Here is a 13460-nt window from a genome sequence, read left to right as displayed (position 1 = left end):
TTTAATATTTGATAAGTGACAAGTCACTTTACTTTCCTGTACCTCAGTTTCCTCATCTATAAAATGAGGGTTGAATACCTGTTCTCCCTCCCCCTTAGACTTTGAGGCTCTTGTGTGACAGGAACTGTATCCTACTTGATCGAGCAAGAAGAATAGGGGACCCAGAACGGATCCTTCTAAGCCAGCAAAAGAGACTGAGAAGGAGTGGTCAGAGAGATGAGGGAAATAGGAGACAATCGTGTCAGTGAAATCGAGGCCAGAGAGAGAACTCTCTCTAGGAGAAAGGAATGTCAAAAATCAATAGTGTCAAAGGTAGCCTTGAGGTCAAGGAGAATTAGGAAAGAATAGAACCCCATTAGACTTAGCCAAAAGGAGGTCAGTGGAGGTCCTGGTGAATGTGGTCTGAGTGGAACAAAATAAGATTGCAAGAGGAAGTGGTGTTTGCAGGTGTTTGAGCAGGTTTTTGAGCAGAAATAGGAGTGAGGAGATAAACCGGTAGCTGGAAGTTGCTGCAGAATCAAGAGGAGTTTTGTTTTTGTTTTGTTTTTTTTTTTAGCATGGGAGAGAATTGAGCATCTTTGAAGGCAGAGGGGAAAGATCCAAAAGAGTGGGAAATGTCATTTATTAAGAAAGCTTATTTAGCCCATTGAAATTTACAATGCATTTTATCACTTTTTAATAGGATGCTGGCAGCCAACAAATTGGATTTCTTTTGGGCAGTTGTGGCGTAACTTTAGCTCTGACAACAGATGCATGTCAGAAAGGTCTCCCTAAGGCACAAACCGGAGAAGTAGTTACTTTCAAAGGTACACTTATTTCAGTATTCCTAGTCTCTCCCTAATCTGAGAAAAAGTACATCCTGAATGAATGCAGCTGCAGAGTTGCTGGCTTGATTGTGATGATGTGTGGTTTTAAAAAGGAAATCCTTCAACCAAATTTAAAAGTGGTTTTTGCCAAAAATAAGCTCTGATCAAACTGTAACATTTGTTCTTCATTTGAGTGTTGACCCTTGGGTGGAAGTAGTTTGAATGCCTGAGGATAGAGCAGATTGAGATGGGTCACGTGTAATTCGCACTAATGGATTTGCTTTATTTTTCCTTAAAGGTTGGCCTCGGTTGGTGTGGTTTGTGATTGATGGAAAACATTTGGCAAAACCATCCAAAGACTGGCATCCTCCTGTCAGGGATGCAAGTAGGGAAATTGCTTATATTGAGGTAAATTCAACTACGTTTCAGATGCAGTTCTTGCGGATCTTATCGGATGTCTTTTGTTTTCCTGTTCGTCATTGTGTTGACCATTGTGTTGTGTTGTTTTCTTAGCAAGTTTTTTCTTGTTGCCTTTGGTCACCATAGCACCTCACCAGAGCCTCCTGAAGTTTTAGGGGAACCTTATTTGTGGCTGATGTTTTCTGATGTGAAGTCCCTCTTCTAGCTAGTCAGTGATCCTGTGGGACTCCCATTTTCCCCTTCTCAAAAAGAGTAAAGGGAGAACAGAGTAGATGAGCTAAGTGATTTAGAGGCCAGTTCTTCTTTTTCAGTATTCAACTAGTGTATCTATGCCAGATGCATTCTCACCATGGACATATTTATCCAGGATCACCTGTTTTCTCTCCATTCAAACCTGCCACCATCCTGGTTCAGGTGCTCATCATATCCTGGCTAGATTACTGCATCAGTCTCATTCTTCTGTCACTCTCCACTTCATTCTACTGCCCAGATCATTTTTTCTAAAACACTGTCCTGCTCACGGCTCTTCGCTTCTCAAAACCTTCAATCAGTGGCTACGCTTTCCTCTCAAATGAAGCAAATCTTTAAGGTCCTCCATTTATCTCCGTGTTACTTATCAGCTTCTCCCACTACACCTCAATTCCCACTCTTCATTCCTCTCATTGTGCTTCATTCTCAACTCCCTCTGGCCCCCCATGTTCATACCCTTCCTCCTGCCTGGAATTCCCTCTCTCTTCTAAATCATTAGACTACAGCTCTCCCAGCTTTCCCTCTCCCTCCTTTTCTGAGCTTTCCTGAAATTCCAGCTCTTCCTTTCCAGGTCCCATCTTTCTGTCAGCTGCTCTCAGCACTTTATTCGCGGTTCAGCCGCTTGCCGGCTTTGTGACTTTGGGCAAGTCACTTAACTTCTCTTTGCCTCGGGAGAAGCAGTGTAGCTTAGTGGAAAGGGCACAGGCTTGGGAATCAGAGGTCATGGGTTCTAATCCTGACTCTGCCACTTGTCTGCTGTGTGACCTTGGTCAAGCTACTTAACTTCTGTGAGCCCGAGTTACCTCATCTGTAAAATGGGGATTAAAACTGTGAGCCCAATGTGGGACAACCTGATTACCTTGGATCTGCCCAGCGCTTAGAACAGTGCTTGGCACGAAGTAAGCACTTAAAAAATATCATAATTATAGAGAAGCAGTGTGGCTCAGTGGAAAGAGCCCGGGCCTGGGAGTCAGAGGTCATGGGTTCAAATTCCGACTCATCCATTTGTCAGCTGTGTGACTTTGGGCAAGTCCTGTGTGCCTCAGTTACCTCATCTGTAAAATGGGGATTAAGGCAGTGAGCCCCACATGGGACAACCTGATTAGATTGTGCTAAACCCCTGTGCTTAGAACAGTGCTGGGCACATAGTAAGCGCTTAACAAATACCAACATTATTATTATTATTACCTCATTTGTAAAATAGGGTTGAAGACTGTGAGCCCCACGTGGGACAACCCGATCACCTTGTATCCTCCCCAGTGCTTAGAACAGTGCTTTGTACATAGTAAGCGCTTAACAAATGCTATAATTATTATTCCCCTGCTTTTAGTCCTTCTGCCTATTCTGTACTTATATCAGTTGAAGTATATTCATTTGTCTCTTTAGCATTCTGTACTTCATCACCTGGAACTTTGTTTCTTTCTCCTTCTTCCATCCGTTCCTCAATTACTTGGGTCTGTCAGTCTCTCCTGTAGCTAGCTCCTTGTGGGAGGGGTTCACGTCTACTAACTACTCCCTCCTGCATTGCCTTTGCGCTTGGATTTTTACTCTTTAAGCACTTGATATTCACCCTGACCTGAGCCCCATAGCACCTGTGGTACGTGTCCATAGATTATTGAAATGTCTGTCTCCTCCTCGAGACTGTAAGCTTCCCATGGCTTAATGGATAGAGCCCAGACCTGGGCGTTAGAGGTCGTGGGTTCTGATCCTGGCTCTGCTCTGTGACCTTGGGGAAGTCACTTCACTTCTCTATGCCTCAGTTACCTCATCTGGAAAATGGGGATGGAGTCTGTGAGCCCCAAGTAGAACAGGGACTGTGTCCAACCCGATTTGCTTATATCCACCCCACTGCTTAGTATAGTGCCTGGCACATAGTAAGTGCTTGAGTACCATAATTATTATTATTATTGTTTTGGGCAGGGAATGTGCTATCAATATGATTATGTTGTATTTTCCCAGGTGCTTAGTACAGTGCTCTGCATACAGTAAATGCTCACTAGATACCATTGATTGATTGTACTGTGATTGGGTCTCCCAACTATATTGAATTGCACTTTTCCTAGCTCTCAGGAGAGTGCTCTGCGCACACTAAGTGTTCAGTAAATACCACTGATTGATCGTTTAGATTGTAAGCCTCTTTGGGGGAGGAACAGTGTCTTAAACTCAACTGTGTTCACCCACATACTTAATACAGTACTGTGCATGCAGTAAATCCTAGTAGGTATGATTGATAATTATATTTGTGTAAAATATCTTTTTCAGTATAAGACAAGCAAAGAGGGCAGTACGATGGGAATTACCATATCTCATGCTTCCATGCTGGCTCAGTGTCACGCCTTGACTCAGGCATGTGGCTATTCGGAAGGTAAGTTGATTGCTTAATTATTGAGCTCCCCGAGAGTGTGTCAGATACACTCAGTTGTGGTGAAATCCCCTTGCCTAACTTCTTAGATTTTCCGTCCCAAAGGAGACTATTTACAAGAGTTGATTAACATATATCCCATTTTCATAAGTGACTTGCCCAGTCAGACAGCTGACAAGTGGCAGAGTTGGGATTAGAACCCACAACCTCCGACTCCTAAGGCCTCCCAAGCCTGGGCTCTTTCCACTGAGCCAAGCTGCTTCTCTGTCTCAGTCAATCAGTTGTATTTATTGATTGTTTATTTTGGGCAGAGCACTTGTACTAAGCACTTGGGGAGTACAACGCCATAGTATAACGGACAAATTCTGTGCTTACAGTGAACTTACAATATAGAGGGAGAGACAGAAGTGTAAGTAAATAAATTAAAGATACATCAGTGCTGTGGGGCTGGGGTGGGGGTTGGTGGTGAATTAAGGGAGCAAGTCAGGATGATGCAGAAGGGAGTGGGAGAAAAGGAAATTAGAGTTTAGTCAGGGAAGACCTCTTAGAGAAGATGTGCCTTCAACAAGGCTTTGAAGATGGGGAGAGTAATTACCTGTCGGTTATGAAGAGGGAGGAAATTCCAGGCCAGAGGCAAGACATGGGCGAGAGAATGGCAAGATAGACAAGCTTGAGGTACAGTGAGAAGGTTGGCATAAGAGGAGCAAAGTGCGTGGCCAGGGTTGTAGTAGGAGAGTAGCAAGGAGAGGTAAGAGGGGTCAAGGCGATTGACTGCTTTAAAGCCAATGTAAAGGAGCTTCTGTTTGATGGAGAGGTGGATGGGCAACCACTGGAGGTTCTTGAGGAGTGGGGAAACATGGACTGAACATTTTTGAAGAAAAACGATCCAAGAAGCAGAGTGAAGTATGGACTGGAGTCGGGAGAGACAGGAAGCTGGGAGGTCAGCGTGGTGTAGTGGATAGAAGTCAGAAGGTCATGGGTTTGAATCCCGGCTCCACCACTTGTCAGCTGTGTGACTTTGGGCAAGTCACTTAACTTATCTGCGCCTCAGTTACCTCATCTCTAAACGGGGATTAGCACTAGGAGCCCCATGTGGGACAGGGACTGTGTCCAACCTGATTAGCTTAAATCTCCCCCAGCGCTTGGAACAATGCTTGGCACATAGCAAGCACTTAACAGGTACCACAGTTATTAGTATTTATTCATTTATTTATATTATTGTCTGTCTCTCTCTTAAGACTGTAAGCTCTCCCTGGGCACGTAATGAGTCTGTCAACTCTGTTTTATTATGCTGTCCCAAGAGTTACGTATGGTGCTCTACACAGAGTAAGTGGTCAGTAAATATGATCGATTGATTGACTTTGGTTCCATTGATAGTGGAAGGGAGGAAGTGTAGGCAAAACCTTCACCTCTGTATTATTTGAACCTACGTGATTAATCAGTCATATTTTTTGAGCACTTACTACATGCAGAGCACTGTACTAAGCACTTGGGAGAGCACAATACAACAGTTAACGCTCTCTGCCCACAGTGAGCTTATAATCTAGAGGCGTAGACAGACATTAATACGAGTAAGATACCTCCTTTTCATGCAGGTACAAAGAAGGTTATAATTGATCCTCTTAATCCAGGAGGTTGTGTGATACTTATATTCACTTGCTCCATTTCTTGGCTTTAGAGCACTCAGTCACCTTGCTTCCTCCTTCCTCCCTCCCTGATTTCCTACTACAACCCAGCCCGCACTCTTCGCTCCTCCAAATCCAACCTACTCAATGTACTTCAATCTCATTTGTCACACTGCTGGTCTCCCACCCACGTCCCTGGAAACCCCTCCCTTGTCCCTGGGAAACCTTCCCCCCACCTTTCACATCCCCACCTTCAAAGCCTAACTAAAAGAACATTTCCTCCAGGCTGCCTTCCCCGACTGAGCCTTCATTTCCTCCCACCCTCTTCTGTATCACCCTTGCACTTGGATTTGCACCCTTTATTCACCCTTCCCTCAGTCCTCCCACAGCACTTACCTAAATATCCATAAATTGTATCAATGTCTGACTTTCCCTCCAGACTGTAAGCTCCTTGTGTGCAGAGAACCCGTCAACCAGCTCTGTTATATTGCATTCTCCCAAGTGCTTTAGTACAGTGCTGTGCACACGATATGTACTCAATAAATACAATTGATTCCTTGCCAAGATCATTTTTTCATCTTTTTGCTTCTCACACATTTTGCTCTGGTCTGTGGGGCTGGAATGACTGCATCTCTTGCGCAGGAAGCCCTGTACGCTGACTTAGTTGAAGACTTGGGAAGTCATGCTCTCCTCCCCTGCTGCTCTCCGAAAGTGCAGAGTCTCTAATCCCCTTTGTCCCAGAGGGATTTGAATTGATTAATTACTATTTTACCAATCATGGGGAGTTTGTTACATAATCGCTTCAGTTGGGAAGGGAAAATTAATCGTTTTCTTTGTGATAGGACTATGGGATGAAGTGCTCTCATACTTAAAATAAGTGTCTGGAATTTGACTGCGCTACCTATACACACTTGATATCAGGAAAATGCTGGTGGCATCGACTGGTTTGGTATTACTTATTAACCACTGAAATGTCCTCAGAAGCCAGAATTTTTAAATTGTTGTTTAAATCATTCCCACCGAGAGAGGGGCTGTAGGGGCTAAACCCCAATTAATTAGCACTAAGAAGCAAAACCAATAGCTTCACCCAGTAGATCTGTGGCACTAATGCTAGCCGACCCTGCCCCCAGGGGATCAGAGGTGAAGCTAAATTGGAGGCCACCCCTCTCATCCCATGATGACAGAAAGAGGAGGAGGACGACAACCTCACCATCGCTGTTTTCCCAGCCTGGAGAGGCATGGGAAGTCATCAGCTGCTGCCTCACCTCAGCCTCACCTTTGCAACAGCTTGGGGGAAGGTCCGGAGGCAGGATGGCGGCTGGAGCCCCGGAGCTGTTGGAGCACAGGCATCCCGTGGCTGGCACAGTCACTGGACTTTCTTTCTGCCACGAGCCTCTGGTAGCGGCCCGAATGCCAAAAAACACAGAGACCTTGCCACCCCACAAGGTGCCTGCAGTGCAGTAGCCCTGAACCTCCCATCCCCCCTCCTGTCCCTGTTTGAAGCCCTTAGGCAGGTGAGGCAGACAGATGGCCGCTCTTTGCAGGGGAATTTCAGGCCATGGATGAAGGGAAATGCTCATGCCCAGTTTCAAAGCCCGGGGTGGATCAAAAAAGCAGCAGCTGAAGAGGAGAAAGGGAAGGTGTCATGTCAGAGTACCTTTTTCCTTTCTCTGTTTTCTTCTCTTTCTCTTGCCCTCATTTCTTCTTTTCCTTCTTCTCTTACCTTCCTTTCACTTATCGATCCGCCACATCCTGCCCCAGAGTTCACCCTCATGCTCACGTTGAAAAATTACTGCCCACCATCATGTAATAAGATTTATTTCTATTGAGGGCTTCTCCTACATTGGTTTAATGTGTTTCTTTAGACAAATGGAGTTCTATTCTCTTTACTAATGGGAATTTACAGAGGATAAGGATTACAGTTGTTTAAAAGGAAAATTTTACATAAATTCACATGGCCTGTAGTTTAATGCCCAGAGTGTACAAGCAAAGGTGAAGTGATGAGTGTTGTTGAGAATTCAGATAGTATTCCATAGTATTGTCTTAGAAATTTTTAGGGATCCTACATATTTTGTGTGGTTCCTAAAGAACACTCGCATTTTGAAACGGCACTCTTCTTCCAAAGAGTCAGAAGTGAGTTATTCCAAAAGAGGTGTGGTACACAGTTACTTGGAATAAAGGGGAGAATAGGGATTTGGAGCTAGTATAAAGAAGCACTGATTCTGGAGAAGGGGAATTTTGCCTTATAAATTTGAAAATGAGATGTGAAACAATAATTCCGAAATTTGTTTTGAAATATCAATACGACCCTTCTTAAAAGTTTGGGTGGTGATGTTTTAAAAGCAACTGGAGGGCCTAGAATATATTGCCAAGCATGCTGTGGATACTCAGTAGGTGTCTGAGATAATAGCATCTGCACTCCTCCTATTTACTTGCCCCAAATCACCAACTTTATGCAAGATACCATTTTCGTTTAATTTCAGTAAAGAAATTCTAGATACGTACATTATAATATACATATATTATCTAAAGGTGAATATCAGTAAGGAACCAAAACAGTTTTCATTTTGACTATCTTGAAAAGTAGAAGAATGACGTTTCCAAATGTGACAGATATTCATTGTCTACAAAAGCCTTACAAGTATTAAACTCTGTTTAGTTAGGGTTTCTAAAAAATATACGTTGCCGTTAGTGGATTTGATCAATATGTGATCTGATTAATATGTATCTACCCCAGCGCTTAGAAGAGTATTTGACACATACTAGTAGGCGGTTAACAAATACCATAAAAAACAAATTTTACTCTTAATTGTCTTTGTCCACTTTCAGCTGAAACGCTAACAAATGTGCTGGATTTCAAAAGGGATGCTGGTCTCTGGCATGGAGTATTAACAGTGAGTGTTGTGGAATGTTAATGGATTTTATAATAGGATGTCTGATATCTTCATGTTCATGGCTTAAGATTTCAAAACCATATGTTTCCCAAATGACATTTTATTCTTCAATGTCAACTGATTGACCCGAATTACTTGTCTAAAACATTAATAGGAGGGATCTTGAATCACTGGATATTTTAAAATTCTGTTGTTAGACTGTGCACTCGAACATTTTACTGCAGTTGTGGAATTTTATTTCTTTTATATTGGGCTCATTTATTGAGGCAATTACATTTTCTTTTCCAGAGTGTCATGAACAGAATGCATGTTGTTAGTATTCCTTATGCATTAATGAAAGTGAACCCCCTTTCCTGGATACAGAAAGTATGTTCATATAAAGGTAATCGGAAAATATATTCCCTCAATTTAATCGTGCAAAGGCTCTTAGAAATTTTTGTCAGTTATGTCTATTTTGTCAATTTTAGAATGATAGTAGTAGTAAAAGCAGTTAAGTGCTTGCTGTGTGCTGAGCACTGTACTAAGCGCTGGAAGAGAATACACAGTCTAATTGAACTCTTGTATAACGGTAATATAGTGTTGCTTGTATCATGTCCAGTTTATTTTCATGAATTTGGGCATGCTCTTTCCTATGCATAAGTGTTTTGTGACTTTCTAAATGACAACAGTGACCACAAAAAGGAATGAGTGTAACATTTTATAGTTCTTAAAAAGAGAATGATACAGTTGTTTAGATTTCTTCTGCTAAGAAACATGAAAATGCAAGGAATTAAAAATATTTTTAGTATTCTGCCAATTACAGGGCTTAAAGAGAGCAGGAGAAGCCATTTCATCAGCCCTCCCTACTTCAGATGAGGACCAGTGTATTTTTTAAAACATCCTTTGTTCATTATTAACAATCCTTGCTGCCAGGAAGCTCTTTCTTTATGCTTAACCTATTGGCAGCTGCAATTTAAGCCCATTTTATTTTGTTCTATCAGCAAAGAGAGTGAAAAGTATGAAGACTTGAAATGAGATTAAATAAGTCTACTTTTAACATTACCTCTTAGGCCTTAATTTCCAATCCTGTATGGAATATTGCCTTTCTATATTTCTTTATGTATCCCTGAATCATAATTGCTTTTGTAATTCTCTGATTTATTAATCTGTGCAAAGTAATAATGCAAAGTTTGCACTTGGGTGCCCAAAATGTATGTGAACAAAAATTGAATGCCTTTTTTACTCTGTCCCTTCCATGTGGGCATTTGCTTCAGAATACCTGTTTGTTTTTCCTCCCTTTTAGCCCGCGTAGCATTAGTTAAATCTCGGGATATGCACTGGTCTCTCTTGGCACAGCGTGATCAAAGGGATGTCAGTCTCAGCTCCTTAAGAATGCTGATAGTGGCAGATGGAGCTAATCCATGTAAGTCAAAACGTTATGAAACTCAAGCACTGGTATCAGGTAGAATGATTGCGGTATTTGTTTCTCTATCAGACGTTGATCTTTGATACCACTCTTTGCTGCATCTTATTGTTTTTTCAGTTCCTTACTACTCTTAGAAAGCCTAAATGCAGGACTAGCCTAATGTAAGAAAATTTCTCTCTCAAATGCAGTTTTCATTCTGAAGTAATTTTTGCTGGGATGTTTTCTCAATTTATTAATTCATTTTCTTCAGTAGTAAATTAGTTCAGTCAAATTCCTGGTATTCATCCTGTGCAATTTTTGAGTGGTATTTGTTAAGCACTTACTATATGCCAGTCACTGTTCTAAGTGCTAGAATAGATACAATAAGATAAAATAAGTTGGACCCAGTCCACATCCCACATGCGGCTCAAAATCTTAATCCCCATTTTACAGATGAGGCTCTTAGATAAAAATTAAGTGACTTCCTCAGGGTCACATGACAGCAAGTGATAGAGCCGGGATTAGAAGTCAGGTCCTCCTGAGTCCCTGTCCCATGGTGTATCCACTAGGCCTCACTGCCTCTAAATTGGCATCAATGATGCTGAGAACTGGCATAAAATAATGTAGCATTAAAGAAAAATATTTTGTATCTTTAGCTCCGTGATCTTTCAAAAAACAGTCATGAGAAATTTAGCTATGATGGTTGTTCCGAAGTCTTTTAAAAACAGTCTTCTCAGAATTTGGTTATTGCTGTAATATAGCAACTGTCCCTCCAGCATTTCCAGTTTACAGCAGTGTTGTTCTACTTCACATCCCTGTGGAGGCAGATTTGTTGAGTCAAAGGAGCCTTCATTCTTCCCAGCATTCCCACAGAAGCTTAACTCTTGCTTAAGTTCACACAACTTTTAGGTTGTCTACATCAATAAATTTTTAAGTAACTTGTTCTCCCCAAAGCTGATTCATAAAAAGCAAAACCACTGAAATCCTCATTCTTCAGAATCCCTCAACAGGGCCCCGTGGGTGTTTCGCTAGCCTGGGTTAAATGATCACATAACCTTCTGTATGATATGTGTATATTTGCCCTGACAAGGGGGATTTGTTCTCCAGAATTTTATTTTGAGGGGATGCTGAAAGATCATAAACCACTCACCCTTCATCAATGTAATCATTTTCTTATTCCTTTAAATGACAGAGTAATTCTGACCCTGTGACTTTTTGTCCATGTGTAACTTTTTTTTTTTAAATTTCCCTCAGGGTCAATATCATCCTGTGATGCATTCATCAACGTCTTTCAGTCCAGAGGCCTGAGACCAGAGGTAATCTGTCCTTGTGCCAGTTCTTCAGAGGCATTGACTGTTGCTATTCGCAGGTAACTGAACCAGATTTCCATATAGTAATGAATTACCTTTTTACTTAGACCAAGCGTTCTTACAGTATAAAAGTTGCAGTGCATCACATTGACTGCCCTAAGGCAGTCTCCAAACCTTTGTGTGCGAGAGGAGGGCGGGGGGAAGAAGAGAAATCTTTGAGGAATTGGTGCATACACATTAAATGAACATGCCCTACTTCATTAAGAAGGTATAATTACAAAGTAGTATCAAATAATGGTATTTATTGAATGTTTACTGTGTGTGGGAGAGAAGAATACATAGATTTGGTAGACATGATTCCTGCCCTCAAAACACAATCTAGTGGATGAGATAAGACATTAAAAAGTTTGAGATGGGGGAGCAGTAAAGTATTTGGTTATGTACATAAGTGCAGTGGGGTGAGAGGAGGAGAATGAGAGGGGGAAGAAAAGGGAGGAAAAGAGAAAATCAACCAGTTTCTGTTCATCCTTCCTTCTGCCCTCTTTCTGTGTGGGAAGGCAGCCTGACCATTGCTGATGTTGCCACGAACCACTTTTCTACAAAATCTTTCAGGCCATGTTTCCGTACTCTTCAGGTACCACCAGTGGTTGCCCATCCACATCAAAGAGAAACTCCTTATTGTTGGCTTTAAAGCACTCCATCACCTTGCCCCCATCTACATTACCTCCCTGATTTCTTACTATAACCCAATCCTCACAGCTGGCTCCTCTAATGCCAACCTACTCACCATACCCTAATCTCATCTATTGTGCTGCTGACCCCTTTCCCGCATCCCGCCTCTGGCCTGCAACGCCACCCTCCCCGCTCCCTTTACATCCCCCAGATGATCACTCTCCTCATCCTCAAAGCCTTATTAAAAGCACATCTTCTCCAAGAGGCCTTCCCCAACTAAGTCCGTATTTCCTCTGCTTCCACACCCTTCTGTGTAACCTTTACTTTGGGTTTTGCACCCTTTAATCTCCCCTCCCCTAGGAGTCTATATATTTTGTAATTTCTTTATAATAATGCCTTTCCCCCTGCATCAAAACTATAAATGTGTTGTGGGCAGACTACATGTCTATCAGTTCTGTTGTATTTTCCCAGCGCTTAGTACAGTTCAGTGTGCACAGTAAGTGCTCAATAAATGTGATTGATTGATTTGACACCGTATTTACCATAGGTGTAGAGGTTACATCTTTGATTCATTCATTCATTCAGTCATATTTATTGAGTGCTTACTGTGTGCAGAGCACTGTACTAAGCGCTTGGAATGTATAATTCGGCAACAGATAGAGTCCCTGCCCAACAACGGGCTCATGGCACTCAGCCTGCAGGGAGGTAGTGTTAGTCTTCTTGGGGTAGGAGAGGAAGGCAGAAATGGAGGTACTCAGGCTTAGCAGTGCCTCACTTTACTCACTTGTAAAATGGGGATTAGATACCTGTTTTCCCTCCTCTTTATACTTGTGAGACAGGGATTGAATCTGACCCTATTATCTTGATGTACCGCAATGCTTAGTACAGTACTTGGCTCTAAGTAAGCACTTAAATGCAACAGATGTCATTATTTTTATTATCGTTATTCGGAGATACGTTTCAGGGGAGGAAAAGTGTCTGTTGATCTAAAACAAATCAAAGTAGGTTTGCTTATAAATGGATGGAAGAGGGACAGAGGTAACTGGAAATGCAGACTTCCTTCACCACATCAGGAAAGAGAAAGGGATTGCCCGATTCCTGTTGCTGACCCCTTGCCCCTTAATAGTAATAATAATGATGGCATTTGTTAAGCGCTTACTTTGTGCCAAGCACTGTTATAAGCACTGGGGTAGAACAAGGTAATCGGGTTGTACCTTACTCATCAAGCCCTGGCTTGGCACCCCCTTGTTGTTGCTGGCAGGAGCTGCATTAAGTAATTAAGTAGTTCTCACTCACCTTCCTCTTCCTGCTCCATTGCCTAACTCCAACCTTAGTTAACTCCAGCCTGGGAGCCTGAATCTTCCTCTTCTTCAGGACCCACAGGGACCACAATCAGTAGTCCCGGGACCCAGCACAGGACTGCTCTTGCCCCCTGCCCCAGTTCCTGGTTTTACTGGCTCACACTGGTGATGCAGTTACTTACTGGCAAGGGAGCAGGTGGACAGGGCCATGCAGCTTGCCTTGGAGCAGGGGGTGGTCTGGCACAGGGCCAGAGCAATTCCAGCTTGCCCTGCCGTCTGGCAGAGGATAATGAAAACCCCAGACCGGGCCTTGTGTCCTGCCGCCAGAGGTCCAGGAGTATGGCCGTTATCTTGTCACCCCCTCTCTGGCTCAAAGGGACGGGGCAGGCCAGCTACTTCATCCCCACAAGGTTTGAAGACGGAGCTGATGGTCTTTG

General features: G+C 42.7%; 1 protein-coding gene across 3 annotated transcripts in view; it reads left to right on the top strand.

The window, feature by feature from the left end:
* DIP2A (disco interacting protein 2 homolog A) overlaps positions 1 to 13460 on the top strand; it is a 154161-nt gene that overhangs the window by 101989 nt on the left and 38712 nt on the right. For all 3 annotated transcript variants that reach the window (XM_039912499.1, XM_029069562.1, XM_029069561.1), the window contains 7 exons: positions 683 to 806; positions 1105 to 1214; positions 3738 to 3840; positions 8292 to 8356; positions 8645 to 8738; positions 9639 to 9758; positions 10995 to 11109. In XM_039912499.1, coding sequence (XP_039768433.1) covers positions 683 to 806; positions 1105 to 1214; positions 3738 to 3840; positions 8292 to 8356; positions 8645 to 8738; positions 9639 to 9758; positions 10995 to 11109 — 731 coding nt within the window. The remainder of the gene's footprint in view (positions 1 to 682; positions 807 to 1104; positions 1215 to 3737; positions 3841 to 8291; positions 8357 to 8644; positions 8739 to 9638; positions 9759 to 10994; positions 11110 to 13460) is intronic.

This window comes from Ornithorhynchus anatinus, chromosome 7 (assembly GCF_004115215.2).
Source record: "Ornithorhynchus anatinus isolate Pmale09 chromosome 7, mOrnAna1.pri.v4, whole genome shotgun sequence".
Classification (NCBI taxonomy): domain Eukaryota; kingdom Metazoa; phylum Chordata; class Mammalia; order Monotremata; family Ornithorhynchidae; genus Ornithorhynchus; species Ornithorhynchus anatinus.
Note: the sequence above shows the minus strand (reverse complement) of the source record. Positions and strands in the feature narration are given on the sequence as shown.